Below are 16,290 nucleotides of genomic sequence, written 5' to 3' on the forward strand. Positions count from 1 at the left end.
AGTAGTGATCTTCCCTTGATACAGGAGGAATACGTCCGAAAGCTCATTGAAATATTAGGGCTTGTTCAAAGAAACGTGTCTTGCACTTCTCCTTTCTCTCCACAGATTCCTACCCATTTTTTCAGCCTGGTGACGAAGTTATCATCCAGAAGCTTTCCAAGGATAGGAAGCAGACGGATTTCCCCTTTGGACTTCCCACTACTGCGATCGCTGTGACCTGGACCACTGTACTCACTGAGGAGTCTCCTGTTTGGATCCACGCAAGTCGCTTGAAGAGGGTTAACCTAAAACCCCAGAAGCAAGTCTTCCCTGCGCAGATTTCACCTCCTCCAGTGGAACAACATGATGATCTCATTGCAGCATTCTACCAACTTTATCATTCTCTTACTGGCAACGCTGCTGCTAGTTTTTCTTCCTGTATGGATCATTTCTAACTGGGTCTACAGGGATGATGTGTTCTGGGTCCACAACACTTTCTGCCCATACCCATCTGTAAATGACACTCCTGCTGTAAACAGCACCCCCGGCACCTCTTTGCGAACACGACGTCAAGCTGGACTCCCTTCCAAAGGCTGCCCTTCAATTGGAATCCAGAAAGACAGACAGTATACTACCCTTTGGTATACTTCCAGCAGTATGCATGTGGTCACCTTCACTTTTGAGTATTGTGACATTGTGGACTGTTCATCAATTGATATCCCAAGGCTGTGCCATTGGTCCTCAGAGATTCCTAAAACTAAAGACATATGTATATATGTGTGTTATTGACTCACGTTGGGGGGATAAGTGTGCATTCTGGGGAGTGGTAGGGTGGAATATTGATACTGACTGGGCTTATAAACCAGAAAGTACACTGAAAAAAGCGGACCAAAATAAATCACTGCTTATTCATAGGACCCTTCGTAAGGTTGGAAACTGTTATACGAAAAGTGTTCCTGCACAAATTATTAAGCTTTCTCTTACTATTGTCAACCCTAGACCTACTGATGAAGGTATGTACATTATGGGCATGTGGTTTAAGGGTGGGTCTAACTATCCGACCCATCAGTTTTCTTACGGGATCTATCTACCTCCTTTAATTTTACCTATCCCCTTTGTGCACTGTGGTGTACTAAATACCTTTTGCTGCCTGGACAGAAAAAGCTTGATATTGCCGTTACCATCTATAAGGGTAATTACACATGTCATGTTTCTAATCTGACACAGGATAGTTTTGTAGGTAATTTACCCCCAAGTTATTGTTCTATCTTGGATTATAGGTATGCCCCATTGTTGCAGCATCAGATTTTCACCCTAGGTGATATTTACTGGCTCTATGGAGACTTTCGGCTCCCTGTTAAGCTACCCAGGCAGTGGATAGGCCAGTGTGCTTTAGCTAAGGTTACCATGCTCCTGCATATTCTTTCTGAAGGGCACCCTTCCTATTCATATGGTTTTTCCTCTTTTCTGTCTTGACATAAATCTGATCTCCTTGGTAGTTTTGATCCGCATGTATACATAGATGCTATAGGGGTCCCAAGAGGAGTCTCAGATGAATTTCAGGCCTAAGATCAGGTTAAGGCTGGGTTTGAGTTCCTTATTCCCTTTGTTACTATTAATAAGAATGTTGATTGGATTAATTAAATTTATTATAATCAGCAACGCTTTGTGAAGTACTCTAGGGACGCCTTGTAAGGTATTGCTGATCAATTAGGCCCCACTTCTCAGATGGTTTTCAAAATCGTATGGCCCTGGATATGATTCTAGCTGAGAAGAGGGGTGTCTGTAAAATTCTTCCCAGTACTTTATCATGTTGCACTTTTATTCCTGACAATACAGGTCCTACAGGAAAGGTTACTATGGCCATTAAAAAATTAGAAGACCTCTCTGCTGAGCTCAAACGTAACTCTGGTTTATCTAATTCTTAGGATCAGTACTTTAGTTGAATGCAGGGTTGGGTAAAAGACCTTTTTATTGTTATAATCTCTATTATTATCTGCACTCTTGTCTCTTATGTAATTTTTCGACTGCTCGTGAACTGTGTTATTCGTATTACAGCTCCTAAAACCCCTCCTCGAGAGACATATCTAGAGTATCTCTCCCTCCCAGCTCATGCTGTGCATTTATGATGTCATTTTCATGACGTAAGAGGGGATTGAAGGGACACGTATCATGTACCTTGTAGTTTTCCTTAGGCTGTGTTTGAAGCTGTAAATCCAGACACTGTTTGCCTTCTCTTGCTGAAATACTGCAAGGCCATTTTATGTTTGAGAAGATGTGTGTTCTTATCTTGTTGTGAAGTGAATTCAATTGTTTTCATAATCGTATTTGCAAGAAGCTTTAGAAAAGAAAAAGGCTCTGCTGAGCAAAGCACCTTTAAATTTTGGCCTTTAGATATTAAGATGCTTGTTATTTCTTTAAAGTTTCATGTGACCTGTGTCCATATATGGTTTGTATTTACGTCACATGCTGATGATATTGACTCATGTAAAATGATATAAAAAGAGTTACAGAACATTCAATAAACTGGACATGTTTGGGAGATTTTTTGTCTCTAAGATATTGTCCCCAGATGCATCTGTCTTTCTAATGACAGAGAGAGAGTGTGGGGCAGTAATTGGGACCTAATCTTTTTCAGATCTCAGTTAGTAGAAGGTTTGACATGCAAAGAGATTGGTTTTAAGAATTTTTAAAGAAATCTGAGTTGAGTTTCCTGGTGTGAAAAGCTGAAAAGAAAGAGAAAGAAATTTTTAGCAAAAAACTAAGTTAAGCATATAAAAGAAATATAAAGAGATACTGTATAATCTGACTAAATGCTAGATTCACTAAAGCCCTCTTACCCGTCCAATCCTGTTCCGATCCGTTTCCGAGTCTTGCTGGGCGACCCATTCACTAAAGGCTCCCCATGCAAATGACCTAATCGGAAACACGCCCACAATTGATCCCAAGGATCGCTGAAGACTTATCACGACATATGCACAGACCATCATTGATGGCTGTACTTGTGATCTGTGCATGCGCCGCTCTCCTGCACTAGCAAGGTCAAAACAATGAGGGAAGGGTTGGGGAAGTAATGACAGGCAAAGGCAGCCTGGCCCGATCTTGTTTCCCGACGGAACTCGCTGCAGCCTCTTTTAAAAAAGCCATACTATAGAACTGAACACGAAACCCACCCCGACACTCCTGCTCCCTGCTGCGCTTCCCCACAGTGCGAGCCTTTGGTTTTAAAGTGGGGCTGCACTGTGGGGAAGGGCGGCAGAGAGCAGGTGAGTTGGGGCAGCATTTTTCCTCACAGACTCAATGGTTTAGCAGACAGAGAAGCAGCCCCAGTGACTCCATCCTATGTCCTTAGTTCCACCAATGCCTCCTTCCTATGTCCTTAGTACCCCTTACCATGTCCTTATTGCCCACAGTGCCTCCTTCCTATATCCTTAGTGCCCCTTCCTATGTCCTTAGTGTCCCCAGTGTCTCCTTCCCATGTCCTTAGTGCCCCTTCCTATGTCCTTAATGCCCCCAGTGCCTCCTTCCCATGTCCTTAGTGCCCCTTGCCATATCCTTAGTGCCCCTAGTGCCTCCTTCCTATATTCTTAGTGCCCCTTCCTATGTTCTTAGTGCCCTCAGTGCCTCCTTGCTATGTCCTCAGTGCCCCTTCCTATGTCCTTAGTGCCCCCAATGCCTCCTTATGATGTCCCCCTCACTGCCTTCCAGACTTTGTTCCAGCCCCCACCCCCGAAGTCAGCCTCCATGCCTGCCTACCTCCCTCCCTCTCTCCCTGCCGCACCAAAGCCAGCCTGCTTGCCTGCCTAACTCCTTCCCTCCTTGCTGCGCAAAAGAAAAAAAAAAAGCCTCCCTCCCTTCCTGGTCTGCCATTGCCGCTGCTGCTGCTCTCTCTTCTTACCTCCCCGCTGCTGCTAATCACCGCCCAGAAGCCTTCTTCCCAACATCAATTCAGATGACAGACAGGATGTTCCGGGCCAGCCAAAGCCCAGAACATCCTCTCTGACATTAGAATTGATGGGGGGGGGGGGTCATGTGATGCCGGGCACTTGAACGGACGTGTCTCTCCACAGCTCCGGGCCATGCCGACATAATCTGCTTTGCAACATATGCAATTTTAGGCGCTATATATTCTTTTCATTTGCTTTGCAGCCTTTGTGGAACGTTTCCCCGGAGTGTTTTGCCTGTGCGATGACTGCTAAATCGCAGCGGGGCACTCGAGATAAATTGAAGCAGCTGGAACCGAATATAGCCACGAGGTTCCCATGTTCACACTCCAGGAAGCCGTGGTGCAGGAACTCACCCGCTCTCTTACCCTGGTGATGGAGGACAAACTCGCTAAAATTCACACGTTTATGGAGGATATTAAGGAAAGCCTTGACTCTCACGCAGGCCGTTTGCAACGAGTCGAGGACCGTGTTGCACGACAGGAAGATCAAGTTGCTAATTTTGAAGAGCGGATACGAGCTCTGGAGTCTGCTAATAAAACCCTGCTAGATCGCGTTGATGACCATGAGAACCGGGGTAGGAGAAAGAACCTCCGTTTCATTGGGTTCCCTGCTTCTATTCGGGACGTGGATCTCCGTACCTGTCTGGAAAGTTGGTTGCTAAAAGTATTAGACCCTTTGGATCCGGGCCTGACTATCCAAATCGAACGGGCGCACCGTGTGGGCCAAAGGAAGGATGATGATACTCGACCGCGTCCTGTGCTTGCCCGGTTCCTTAACTTTGCGGTTAAAGAACGGATCCTGGCTCACTATCGCAAAGGGGTGGATTTTGCCTATGACGGGCGCAAGATCTTAATCTTTCAAGATTTCTCCCCCCAAGTATCCTCCAGGCGTAAAGCGATGGCGCTTCACTGCAACACCTTGTTTCGCCGTAACATTCGAGTCTCCCTCCTCTATCCAGCCCGGGCTCGGGTTTTCTATAACAACAAGGTTCACTACCTGGAAACACCATGAGAGATGGAACAATTTGTTCTTCAATTACCAGTTCCTGTGAATCCAGCGTCTGCACCCTTCTGAACCTTCCACACCGGGGAATCAGATTTCTGCTTGGCGGCATGGCCGCATGTGTTCTTCTCTGATACGCCATTTTTGAGTGTTTGGTGGCAGACGGACTTGCTAACTGTTTCCTAGCCAGTGGCACGTTTTGCCCTGGTGGTTGTTATTTTACTTTTTTGCCTTAACTGCCTGCAGTATTTTGGCGTTTCCTGTTTCTTTTGTTCTCTTTCCAACTATGGGACACTCAGGGGTTCTCACTCTGTACTGATTATTCCTTTATGCTCTCTCTGGCTGAGTGACTAGATGTCATTCTAAACTAAAACTAAACTAAACTAAACCTTAGGTTTATATACCGCATCTTCTCCACTGAAGTGGAGCTCAACACGGTTTACAGAGTTTTAAAAAATATGGGAAGAGAGAAGAGAAAGAGTTTACAAAGCATAAAAAGAGGGGATGTAATCAGGAGAAGAGATTATTATATGCTAGAGAAAAGCCAGGTTTTCAGTTGTTTTCGGAATAGTTGGAGGGAGTCCAGGTTCCGCAGCGGGACAGTGAGGTTGTTCCAGAGGCCGGTGATTTTGGAGAGGAGGGATCTACCCAGTTTACCTGCGTGGAGGAAGCCGTGTAGAGAGGGGAAGGATAGTTTATGTCTGTGGGCAGATCTGGTGGTAGTTGGTGTCGGGGCGAGGAAGGATAGAGGGATTAGGGGCGGAAGGATGCCGTGAATGATCTTGAAAGCCAGGCAGGAGCATTTGAAATGAATTCTGGAAAGTACTGTGAGCCAGTGAAGATTGGTAAGTAGAGGGGAGACGTGGTCATATTTGCGTTTAGCAAAAATCAGCTTAGCCGCAGTGTTCTGGAAAAGCTGGAGTCTGCGAAGACTTTTTTTCATTAGGCCTAAGTAGATGGCGTTACAATAATCGAGTTTGGATAGGATGATGGATTGTACAAGGACGGTGAAATGCTTTTGGTGAAAATAGAATCTAACTTTCCTCAGCATGTGGAGGCTGAAAAAACAAGATTTTGCCAGGGAATTCAGGTGATCGTTGAGGGAAAGGGAGGAGTCGATAGTGATGCCAAGGACCTTGCTTGAGAACTCAAGGTGTAGAGCAGGGCCTGTGGGTAGGGTGAAGAGGGCGGGCAGGTGAGCTAATTTTGGGCTGAGCCAGAGTAATTTTGTTTTTGATTCATTTAATTTCATCTGTACTGAGAGGGACCAGGCGTCTCATTATGCATGATGTGATGTTCTCTTGGAGGTTTGTAAGGTTTGGATCTGTTTCGAGGAGGATGAGGATATCGTCTGCATATGTGTAAATTGTTTCAAGGGGGGATAGTTTAAGGAGCTTCAGGGAGGTCATATATATGTTGAAGAGAATAGGGGATAGGGGAGAGCCCTGTGGAACACCACAGGATGGTGTCCATGAAGCGGATTTGGAGCCGTTTGTGTTGACAATGTAGGAACGATCGCGAAGGAAGTTTGAGAACCACTTTAGGACAGAAGAGTCTATCCCAATCTCGGAAAGTTGGTAGATTAGTATGTCGTGATGCACGACGTCGAAAGCCGCGGAGAGATCAAACTGTAGGAGAACAGCAAATTTGTTTCGGGCGTGTAGTTGTTGCACCTTTGAGATTAGGGAAACTAGGAGGGACTCGGTGCTGAAATTGGGCATAAATCCGTATTGGTAGTGTTGGAGAATGGAGAATCTCTCTAGGTAAGAGGAGAGCTGAGTGGCGACTATGGTCCCTAGAAGTTTTGTTAAAAGAGGGATGTTTGCTATGGGGCGATAGTTCGATGGTGAGGAAGGGTCAAGATCGGGTTTTTTCAGAAGAGGGGATAAGGCAATGTGTCCCATTTCGGTGGAGAACAGGCCCGATAGTAAGACTTTGTTTATGAGGTCAGTAAGGGAAGAGATGGCCTGTGTAGGGATTTTTTCGTAAAGGTAGGATGGGAAGGGATCTAGGATGCACTTGTAGGATTTAAGTTTGAGGCAAAGTTTAGAGATCTGGGTCTCGGATACAAGTTCGAATGTAGTCCATGATCTGTCGGCAGGGATAGCGTCGGAGTCTTTCGGGGGGAGAGAGTTATAGGAGATAGCTGAGGGAAACGAGCTCTTTATGATAGTGATCTTCTCGTTGAAAAATTTGGCTAGGTCATTTGGAGATGGGAGGGGGGGAGGGGGCGGAGTCATTTTTAGAAGTTAGGTTCCGCCAGATGTGGAACAGTGTACTGTTTTGGTTTTTTGACCTGGAGATTTTGTCTCTATAGTAATTCTTCCTAGCTTTTTTTAGTACGGAGTTGTAGGATTTGATGTTTTCTCTCCAGGATTGCTTATCTAGGGGGGATTTTGATTTTTTCCATCTCCGTTCCAGGGCCCGACATTTCTGTTTTAATTCTCTGTGGTAAGGGAGGTACCAGGGAGCCTTGTGAGAATAGGAGATGGTTTTAGTGGTTAGAGGGGCAAGGGCACGGTACGTGGATTCGGAAAGAGTCACCCAGTTGTGCCAGATTGAGTCAGGGTTCGTGTGAGTGGGAAGGGGAGGGAGTTTGTTGAGAAACTGGGACCAGAATAGTTCATTTGAGATCTTTTTGCGGTAGGTGATGGAGTTTGTGGCACGGGTTGGGGTATCAAGGGCTGACATGAAGACAGGGAGGCAGAAAGAGCCTAGGAGGTGATCCGACCAGGGGACATGTTCCCAACGGGTCGTATCTGTGGAAGTTTTATGCTCAGTCAGGTCAAGAAAGCTAATGATGTCAATGGAGTGCCCCTTTTCATGGGTAGAGGTGGGCGGGGAAGCAGTGAAGTCTAAGGAGGTGAGGAAGTCTTTGAACTCAGTTGAGTCATTGTTGGTGTTGTCGTCTAGGTGAAGGTTTATGTCACCTATGATCAGTCTTTGGAATTTTAGATAGGCCTTTGTAATGGTCTCAAGAAAAAAGTCAGAGGATTTATTCCAGGGGTTGGGTGTGCGGTAAAGTAGCAGGATGCCTAATGGGTGGGGGCGAAATTCGTCATTTATTGAGGCTAGCATGAATTCCAGGGAGGAGTGACTACCCTTTTCTAAGAGCTCAACATTAAAGAATGATTTGTAGAGAAGGGCTAGACCTCCTCCTTTTCGATTTAATCTAGGAGAGAAAAGACCGTGGTAGCCTGGGGGACAGAGTTCATTTTGTGTGAGTAAGTCATCTTTTTCGATCCATGATTCAGTGATGCACAAAAAACCAGGATCAAAATCCTCAAGTAAATCTTTTACTATTTGGGTCTTATTTCTGACAGACCTCGCATTACAATAGAGAGTAGGGACTGGGGTGAGAGAGTCAGAAGTAAGGATGGTCAGGTTTGCTGGGGGAACAGGTTTTAGGGAGGAGAGGTTTGCACCTCGGTGTTTTTTGAAATGATGGGGTCTGGAGGATACTAGCATGGGAATTCTGAGCCCAGGACAGATGTTGTTGGGGAATGTAGCATCGGGAGAGTTTGGGAAGAGGTTTTTGGGAGTGGGAAGTGTTTGTGAGGAAGCAGAGAAGGAGGATAAGAGGCCAGAGTGAAGGAATTCGGGGGCGGAGCAGGGCTCCCACGCTGCCCGAAGTCACGCTGCCCGAAGTCACCGGGCCGAAGAGAGGAGCAGCCCCGAAGGCAGGGAGCTGCTTCTGAGGAGAGCGATGAGAGTCTCTGGACTTCGGGGGCGGAGCAACGGCTCCCACGCGGCCCTAAGTGGCGGTTGGAGTGAGGAGCAGCACCCGATGGCATTCTATAACCTCTCCTAATTCTCTTTTATTTAGCTGCTGCCAAGGAGCTATTTTTTTCTGTTACATTTTAATAGCTGCTTTTGTTTGATGAGTCTTGCTCTGTATGTGGGGCATGGCCTGGAGCTGTTGCTGTTATTTTACTTTAGTTCTCATTCACTGTTCTTTGTTCTGGGTAGACTGTATGGTCTTGGGGGGTGGGGGGGATGGATTGCTTGTGTGGAGGGGAGTGTATGGGGTTTCTGTATGAGACTGTGTGTATGGGTTATGCTCGTGATTGTTGATTATCGCTGTCTGGCTCACGCATCTTACTTTGCTTTGCACCTTTTTAATGCTGTCATTCATGTGTGGAGGGGGGATTTGGCTGGGACGTCCCTCGCTCTATTTTACTGTAAGTGCATGCTTTGTTATAACAATGTTACCATCAATGTAATGCTATGTCATCTTTGAATGTGAAATCCCTTAATGTGGATGGGATCCACTCTCCCATTAAACCTGCTAAACTCCTTGCATACCTCAAGCGGGAGCGCACAGACGTAGCTTTCCTCCAGGAAACACACTTCACTGACGAGGAACATCATAAACTGAGGCGGGATTGGGTGGGACAAATTGGCTTTGCTTCCTATAACACTAGACAGAGGGGGTAGCTATTCTTATCCATAAACGTATTCTCTTTACCATTCTGCAGCAGGTCTCGGACCCTGATGGGAGATACATCATCCTTGTGGGAGAACTATGGGGGCATTCCATTGTTTTTTGTAACATCTATGCACCTAACACCTACTCTCACGTTTTTTTTTCTCACCTTGTCACTCTGTTAGCTCCTCACACTTCTGGTTTGCTGGTGCTGGGGGGAGATTTTAATGTGACTGCCAATCCAGCTTTAGATTGTCAACCCGTTAGGGATGCTCCCAGGGGTCACTTCAACAGGGGCGTGAATTACCTCATGCGGGAACTGGGCTTGTTGGATGTTTGGAGAACTCTCCACCCTGAAGAGCGTGATCTGTCTTACTCTCGTCTTGACTACTTCCTTGTCTCTGAGCTTTGGTTTCCCAAATTTGCTTCGGCCTCCATGCTCGCTCCGACCTTATCTGATCACTCTTTGCTTAGCAACAGTCTTCAGTTTTTGCGGTCCTCCGGTGGACGCATTTGGCGTATGTCTCCACAATTATACACAGATAAAGCCTTTCATGATTATTTTTCCAAAAAATGGGAGGATTTTCTCCATACAAACTCTATGTCGGATGTGGGCCCTGTTGTCTATTGGGAGGCCGCAAAGTCTGTCATGCGTGGTCATATTTTGGCCTATTCTTCTGCTCTGAAGAAGCGACAGGAGGGTGAACTCTTAGCTCTCACTCGGGAATTGCAAGAGCTCCGACGGGTACACATATCCCAGCTTACCCCACCGCTCCGGGCATTGCTGAAAAAATTGAAATATCAGATCAACCAACTTCTTGATGCCAGAGCCCAGCGCAGTATATATTTTTATAAATATAAACTTCATGCATGGGGTAATAAGACGGGACGCATGTTAGCTAACCTTGTCCGACCACCCAAGGCCAAACACATCATTACTGGTATTAAAGATCGGACAGGCAAACTCCATACTAATCCTGCTGATATCTCGGCTCATTTTGTCCGTTTTTACCGAGATCTTTATACGGCTTCCCCGGCTGACTCCCAGGCCCGAGACGCCTTTTTCAAGGACCTACATCTGCCCTCCCTTTCGGAGGAGCAGGGGCGGACACTGAATTCCCCTATTACTGGGCAGGAGCTTCAGGCAGCCATCGGTAAACTTACTCTCGCAAAAACGCCGGGTCCTGACGGGATGGGACCGGAATTTTACAAACTACTGCCCCCTGCTGTGTTGCCAGCTTTTCAGTCCTACTACACTGGTCTGCTGACTGAGCTTCCTCCTGGGGACACTCATAACCGGGCCCATGTCATTCTTCTTTCAAAACCCGGCCGCCCCCAGGATCAATTGGGCTCGTACAGACCGATTTCTCTCCTTAACCAGGATGTTAAGATCTTAGGTAGCATCCTGGCGGCCCATCTCAATGCCTTCTTGCCGGATCTGATTCACGAGGACCAGGTCGGTTTTGTCCTCCATGAATCTTTTAAAGGTTTTGGCGGTCTTGCAATCTTCTCATGTGACAGGGGACAGGGCCCTTATTGCCAGTCTTGACGTTGAGAAGGCGTTCGATATGGTCTCGTGGGACCATCTTTTTTGGGTTATGGGGCAGTTTGGCATTGCTGGAGACTTCATGTGTTGGTTGGTGGCTCTTTACTGTCGACCCTCTTCCCAGCTTCTGGTGAATGGAGATTTGTCTGTCTCCTTTCCCTTGGGGCGGGGTACCCGTCAAGGCTGCCCGCTATCCCCCCTGCTGTTTCTGCTTTCACTAGAGCCCTTGGCGCAGCGTATCCGTCACGACCCCTGCCTAGAGGGTCTCCGTGTGGGGACCTACGAGTTTCGCATTAGTCTCTTTGCTGACGATATGCTTCTTTATGTTAACCATGCTGACATCCACATGCCCCGTCTTATGGCACTTATACAATCTTACGGGCGTTTTTCGGGCCTTAAGATAAATTTTGAATAAACAGAGGCTCTTCTGTTGGGGACCTCGGGTGTGCCTCATTGGACAGAAACCTTGGGTGTTGGAGTGGCTCCCGGGAAACTTAAATATTTAGGTATTATGTTATATTGCGACCACAAACGTTTATATACAGCCAACATCACCACCGCACTTGGTAAAATCAAAACCCTTTGCCACCGGTGGCGAACCTTACCGTTGTCCCTTATGGGAAGGGTTGCATTGGTCAAGATGGTGCTTTTTCCCAAACTGTTGTACCCCCTCCAGACTATTCCCGTTTGGGTGTCTTCATCTGACGAGCGGTTTTATCTCGCCACTATTCGATCTTTTATTTGGCAGGATAGGGCATCTAGAATTAGTTTTCCTAAACTCATCAGAGCCAAACAGCATGGAGGTCTGAACATCCCTGATCTGCGAGCGTACAATGTTGCGGCTCTGTTTCGCTGGATACATGCCCAGCTGGTGCCTGACTCCTGCTCCTCTCCCTCGACACTCTTGGAGGCCTGCTGTCTTCCTATTTCCTTTTCTTTCTTTTTGCATGGCCGTTCTGTGGGGGGCCCTGGTTTTACCCCTTCTTCTTCTTCTTTTTCCTTTCTTCTCTCTTTTCGGAAGGCTTGGGCGTGGTGGTGCACGAAACAGAAAATGCTGCCTGGTTTTTCCCCTTTTCTCTCCCTCCTTCGCAACCCTGATTTCCCTCCTGGTATGCAGCATCTCTGGGGTCTGTTGGACCGAGGGGAGCGGGACACTACTGTGGGGGCGGTTTTGGATCTGGGGGGAAGGCTCTTCCCCTCCTTTTCTCAGGTCCAATCCCAATGGGGTCTTTCTTTACACCACTTTCACAGCTATTTACAGATTAAGCATTATCTTACCCCTCTGCTTGCTCGTCATACCGGATGTTGGGAGTGTGGGTCTCTTGATAAAATTTTTCTGGATACCCCGACTATCAAAATGAGATGTGTTTGGTGCCACTTGCTAGGGATTGGTCTTCTGAGCTGGGTAGGCCTGTCACAATCCAAGATCTGCAAATATTTTTCCAGAACATTTATCTTTTTGTTAAAGCAGTATCTCTCCAGGAGACACAGTTTAAACTCCTCCATAGAGCGTATATCACCAGAACCCGTGGTTTGCATATGCATTTGTGGACCGATGCTCTCTGTCTTCGCTGCAAACAGCATCCAGGAACCTTTCTTCATACATTTTTTGAATGTCTGGCTTTATCACTCTGGAGTGTTATACATCAATGCCTTGAATTGGTAATTCAATGCTCCTTTGACTAGAACTGTGTAGCGCTTCTGCAGGGGGATGTCCAGGACTTGATTCCCTGCTCAGAAATTCATTCTTCATGCTGTTCTCTTGGGCAAACAACTTATTTTGCACCAGTGGTCTGCTGCAGAGGCCCCTACCTTCAGCCTCTGGCTTGCCAAGATGACCCTGCAGGCACGATTTGAATTGGACTCTTACTCATTCAGACCTCAGGCTCTGTAGACTGCCTACTGTGCTTTATGGGAACGTTTTATGGCTCTACCCCCGCCTGCGTCTCACTGACTTTTTTGTCCTCACGCTTTGGACTGCTTGAGTTCTAGTTTCTGCTTTTGTTCTTTTTGTTTTTATTATCCTTACTTGTTATTATTCGCTGACTGCTGTTGGTGAGCCAAGACTAGCGTGCTCATTACTTGTTTTGGTTCGAGTGGGTGCGAGAGAGTTCTGGACTGTATGTGTGAGTGCATGAATGTGTGTGCGTTTGAAGTGATGAATCGTTTGGGGATTCGTATATTTCTCTTACTATTTCTTTGTTTTGTTTAGAAAAGTTTAATTGTGAACCGCTTTTTGTACTGCTTTTCATGCTTTGGTTTTTGGATGCCACATTTACAATATTACTTTTGTTTTTGATGTTCTGCATCCTGTACATGGTTTCGATTGCCTAATAAATATGATATTACAAAAAAAAAAGAATTGACATCAGGAAGAAAGCTTCTGGGTGGCGATTAGCAGAAGCAGTAGGGAGGTAAAGAGAGAGGGCAGCAGCAGCGGCGGTGGACTAGGGGGAGGGAAGAAAGGAGGGAGGCTTTTTTTTTCTTGCACAGCAGGAGGGACAGGAAGCGATCGCCTGTCCCTTTGTCCCCGCACACAGCTTCGGAACGCACTTATCTTGCCAGAGTTGCATGCAGTGGCTCCTGCACATGGTAACCTGCTCTTTGCAAAGCTGCGATCGGCGTCTCGTGCATGCAGCCTGCTGACCCAGAAGCCTTCCCTCTGATGCAGATTCATATTTCCATCTGTTATGTGTAATACAAATCCACTGAAAACTGATCTCCTGACATGAACATTTGGTGAGTTAATATTGTTTTTTCTCCTAGACATTTAGCCAGGACCTTCCACCACAATGAATATACATGAGATACAATTTGTGAATAATGAGTCTCAAGTGCACGATGATTGATCTCAAGCATGTTCACTAAACCAATCTAGGTTTGGGAAACTGCATTTAAACAGACAGTAGAGCTGAAATTCACATATAGCTGAGGTTAAACAATTTAACTGCAATATAGTACCTGATTTACTAAGCTTCTTCCCTCCCAAATACACACAGAACATAAGAAAATCAGTTTCATATTTTCTATTTATTTATACTTGTGATTCATTTATTTATGTGCTAGGAATAGATGAAAAACATGATCATTCTTATATTTATTGCAATCAAAAAGGATTTCAAAGTTGAGTTACAGCTTTTTCTTCTCATAAATGCAGACCATGGGGAAAATCTTAAGGTTCCTCTCCATAAAGAGCTTTGTCTCTCAGATACTCTTCCAGGCATTGAACAGCATAGTCATCCACCCTGACATCAAATTTATTGACAAATAAATGATGCTGCTGAAGTACAAAGTGGAGATCTCCAGCCCCATTAATACAGATAGACCGTCGGAAAATACCTGTGCATTGGGGATACGCTGCCCCTTTACCTATATCTCCTTCATGCCACTCCCATCTCTGAAGTCTTGCAATTGCATTTAAGTCTGAAAGGTCATATTTTTCATGGTATGGAGTAGATCCAGGAACACCAGGCATTCGATATAGAGTTGCCCACAGGTGTTCATCTGGACTGTAAGTATCCTTTGACCATTCTATCAGTTTCTGCACTTCAGGATTTTCCAATACATAGTTCACAAATTCTCTTGTAACCACAAAATAAGCACTTCCAACAAACATTGGAGAACTGATTGGTGGAGGACCCTTCATAATATTAGTTCTTTCTACAGTTGTAGTAATTTTATAAGAAAACTGCCAACGACTTACTTTATGTTGTGGCTTTTCAGACTCTAGGCTATTTTTGCCCTTCAATAGCTTCAGGGCTCTGACTATCTCCATGTTGGTCTTTATTGGGAAGTCGGTGCCGCAAGTGTTTATCAGATATCTCCAGGGCACTTTACTTTTCAGCAAATCCTCCATGCAGTTCAGATCAGCTTGAACCCTGAACCATGATGCGTAAACCAAATTTTCCAATTTGGATGCTATAAATACATTTTCAAAACAAGAAACAATGGCTCGAACAGCTTGCTTGTATAAATCAGGAGACTTTTCATCCACATGGACACAATAGATATTCTGAGGGTTGTAAATTGCCCTTAAAAGTCTTTCAAACATTTCAATTTGTTCATGGATGACCATAGAATATGCAATGGGATAATTCTCTTCCTCTTTGCTTAGTGGAATAGGAATAAACCTCCGGCTCGTCTTGTAATGGTTGCAATCTTTAGTAAATTTTAAATAATCCATCTCAGATATACGCAGCTCCTTCTTGCGGGCATTCTTTTGGTGCAAAAGTGCCAATCGCACTGCGTCTTGATCTCCTTGTATTATTTTGGAGCAGCTGATTTGATTGCTGGAAGGCAATTTCATTGAGGTGACAAACTGGGTCTTACAGTAATTTCTCCTCAGATTGTATGCGTTCTGAGGCAGATCTTCCAGGCCACAAGGTTGAAACATGTATTTCAGGACTGATGCAGCAAACGAAAGCAGTCCAATGAGCAATAAACAGTGATTCCATTTTATGCAACGCATTTGCCAACACATTGTCTAAATTCAGATGATTTGCCAGTTCTTGTTTTATATCTGTTTTTATTTTCCTCTAGTCCTTGCACTATAATAGGAAAGCTCTTTCTAGACATCTCCTCCTACATTGGCATTAACTTCTATGGTTTCTCTGTCTTTAATAAAATTAAGCCCCTCCCTCAGCCGCACCCTAATGAGGAATGCTTCTGAGAACCTGAGCCTTTTAATTATTTCCTTTTCTCTAAATACAGATCTGGTAAGAAGTGAACAATTGAAACCAGTTTAAATGAAAGACCACATTCATATCTGAGTGCAGATCTCGCTTATCGGGGAGAAAGGGGGTACATATTATAGAGCAGTGGTCCCCAACCCTGTCCTAGAGGACCACTATACTAATCGGGTTTTCAGGCTAGCCCTAATGAATATGCATGAGAGAGATTTGCATATAATGGAAGTGACAGGCATGCAAATCCACTCCATGCATTTTCATTAGGGCTATTCTGAAAACCGATTGGCCTGGTGGTCCTCCAGGACAGGGTTGGGGTCTACTGTTATAGAGGAACTTAGCAAGTAAAATGAATGATTACTAGATGAGTGTGAGATTGCTGGACAGACTGGATTGACCACTCAGGTCTTTTATCTGCCATCATTTACTATTTTACTATGTTACCATAATCCAGCTTTATTCAAAATCCGGTAAAGCCTAATATCAGTTCTCTTCAGTTCAAAACAACAGAAACATTATTCATTGCTTACAGAGATGCACATGGTGCCAAGATCAGCTACAGTTTCTACCTTACTCAAACGGGAGCTTTCTCACACTCCTGAATCAGTGCTTCAGTCCCTTACACTCTGCTTGCAACTCAACAGAACTCTGAGTTCCTTCTGTCCCACCCCCTTTCAGACAAACCCTCTTTTCTTAAGCACTCAC

The 16,290-nt window shown here is 45.4% G+C and overlaps 2 protein-coding genes across 3 annotated transcripts in view; one reads left to right on the plus strand and one right to left on the minus strand.

The window, feature by feature from the left end:
* The window catches only part of LOC117348198 (beta-1,3-galactosyl-O-glycosyl-glycoprotein beta-1,6-N-acetylglucosaminyltransferase 3-like), a 313,029-nt gene that overhangs the window by 218,067 nt on the left and 78,672 nt on the right, over positions 1 to 16,290 (plus strand). The gene's annotated exons all lie outside the window — the stretch shown is intronic.
* Positions 13,968 to 15,344, minus strand: LOC117348202 (beta-1,3-galactosyl-O-glycosyl-glycoprotein beta-1,6-N-acetylglucosaminyltransferase 3-like). Its single transcript, XM_033919959.1, has one exon. It carries the CDS (start codon positions 15,291 to 15,293, stop codon positions 14,073 to 14,075), a length of 1,221 nt encoding a protein of 406 aa, XP_033775850.1. The 5' UTR covers positions 15,294 to 15,344; the 3' UTR covers positions 13,968 to 14,072.

This window comes from Geotrypetes seraphini, chromosome 14 (assembly GCF_902459505.1).
Source record: "Geotrypetes seraphini chromosome 14, aGeoSer1.1, whole genome shotgun sequence".
NCBI classification, from domain to species: Eukaryota; Metazoa; Chordata; class Amphibia; order Gymnophiona; family Dermophiidae; genus Geotrypetes; species Geotrypetes seraphini.

Bases quoted from the DNA above. Each gene is read 5' to 3' on its own strand.
- LOC117348202 (XM_033919959.1), bottom strand. From the start codon at position 15,293: ATGTTTCAACCTTGTGGCCTGGAAGATCTGCCTCAGAACGCATACAAT.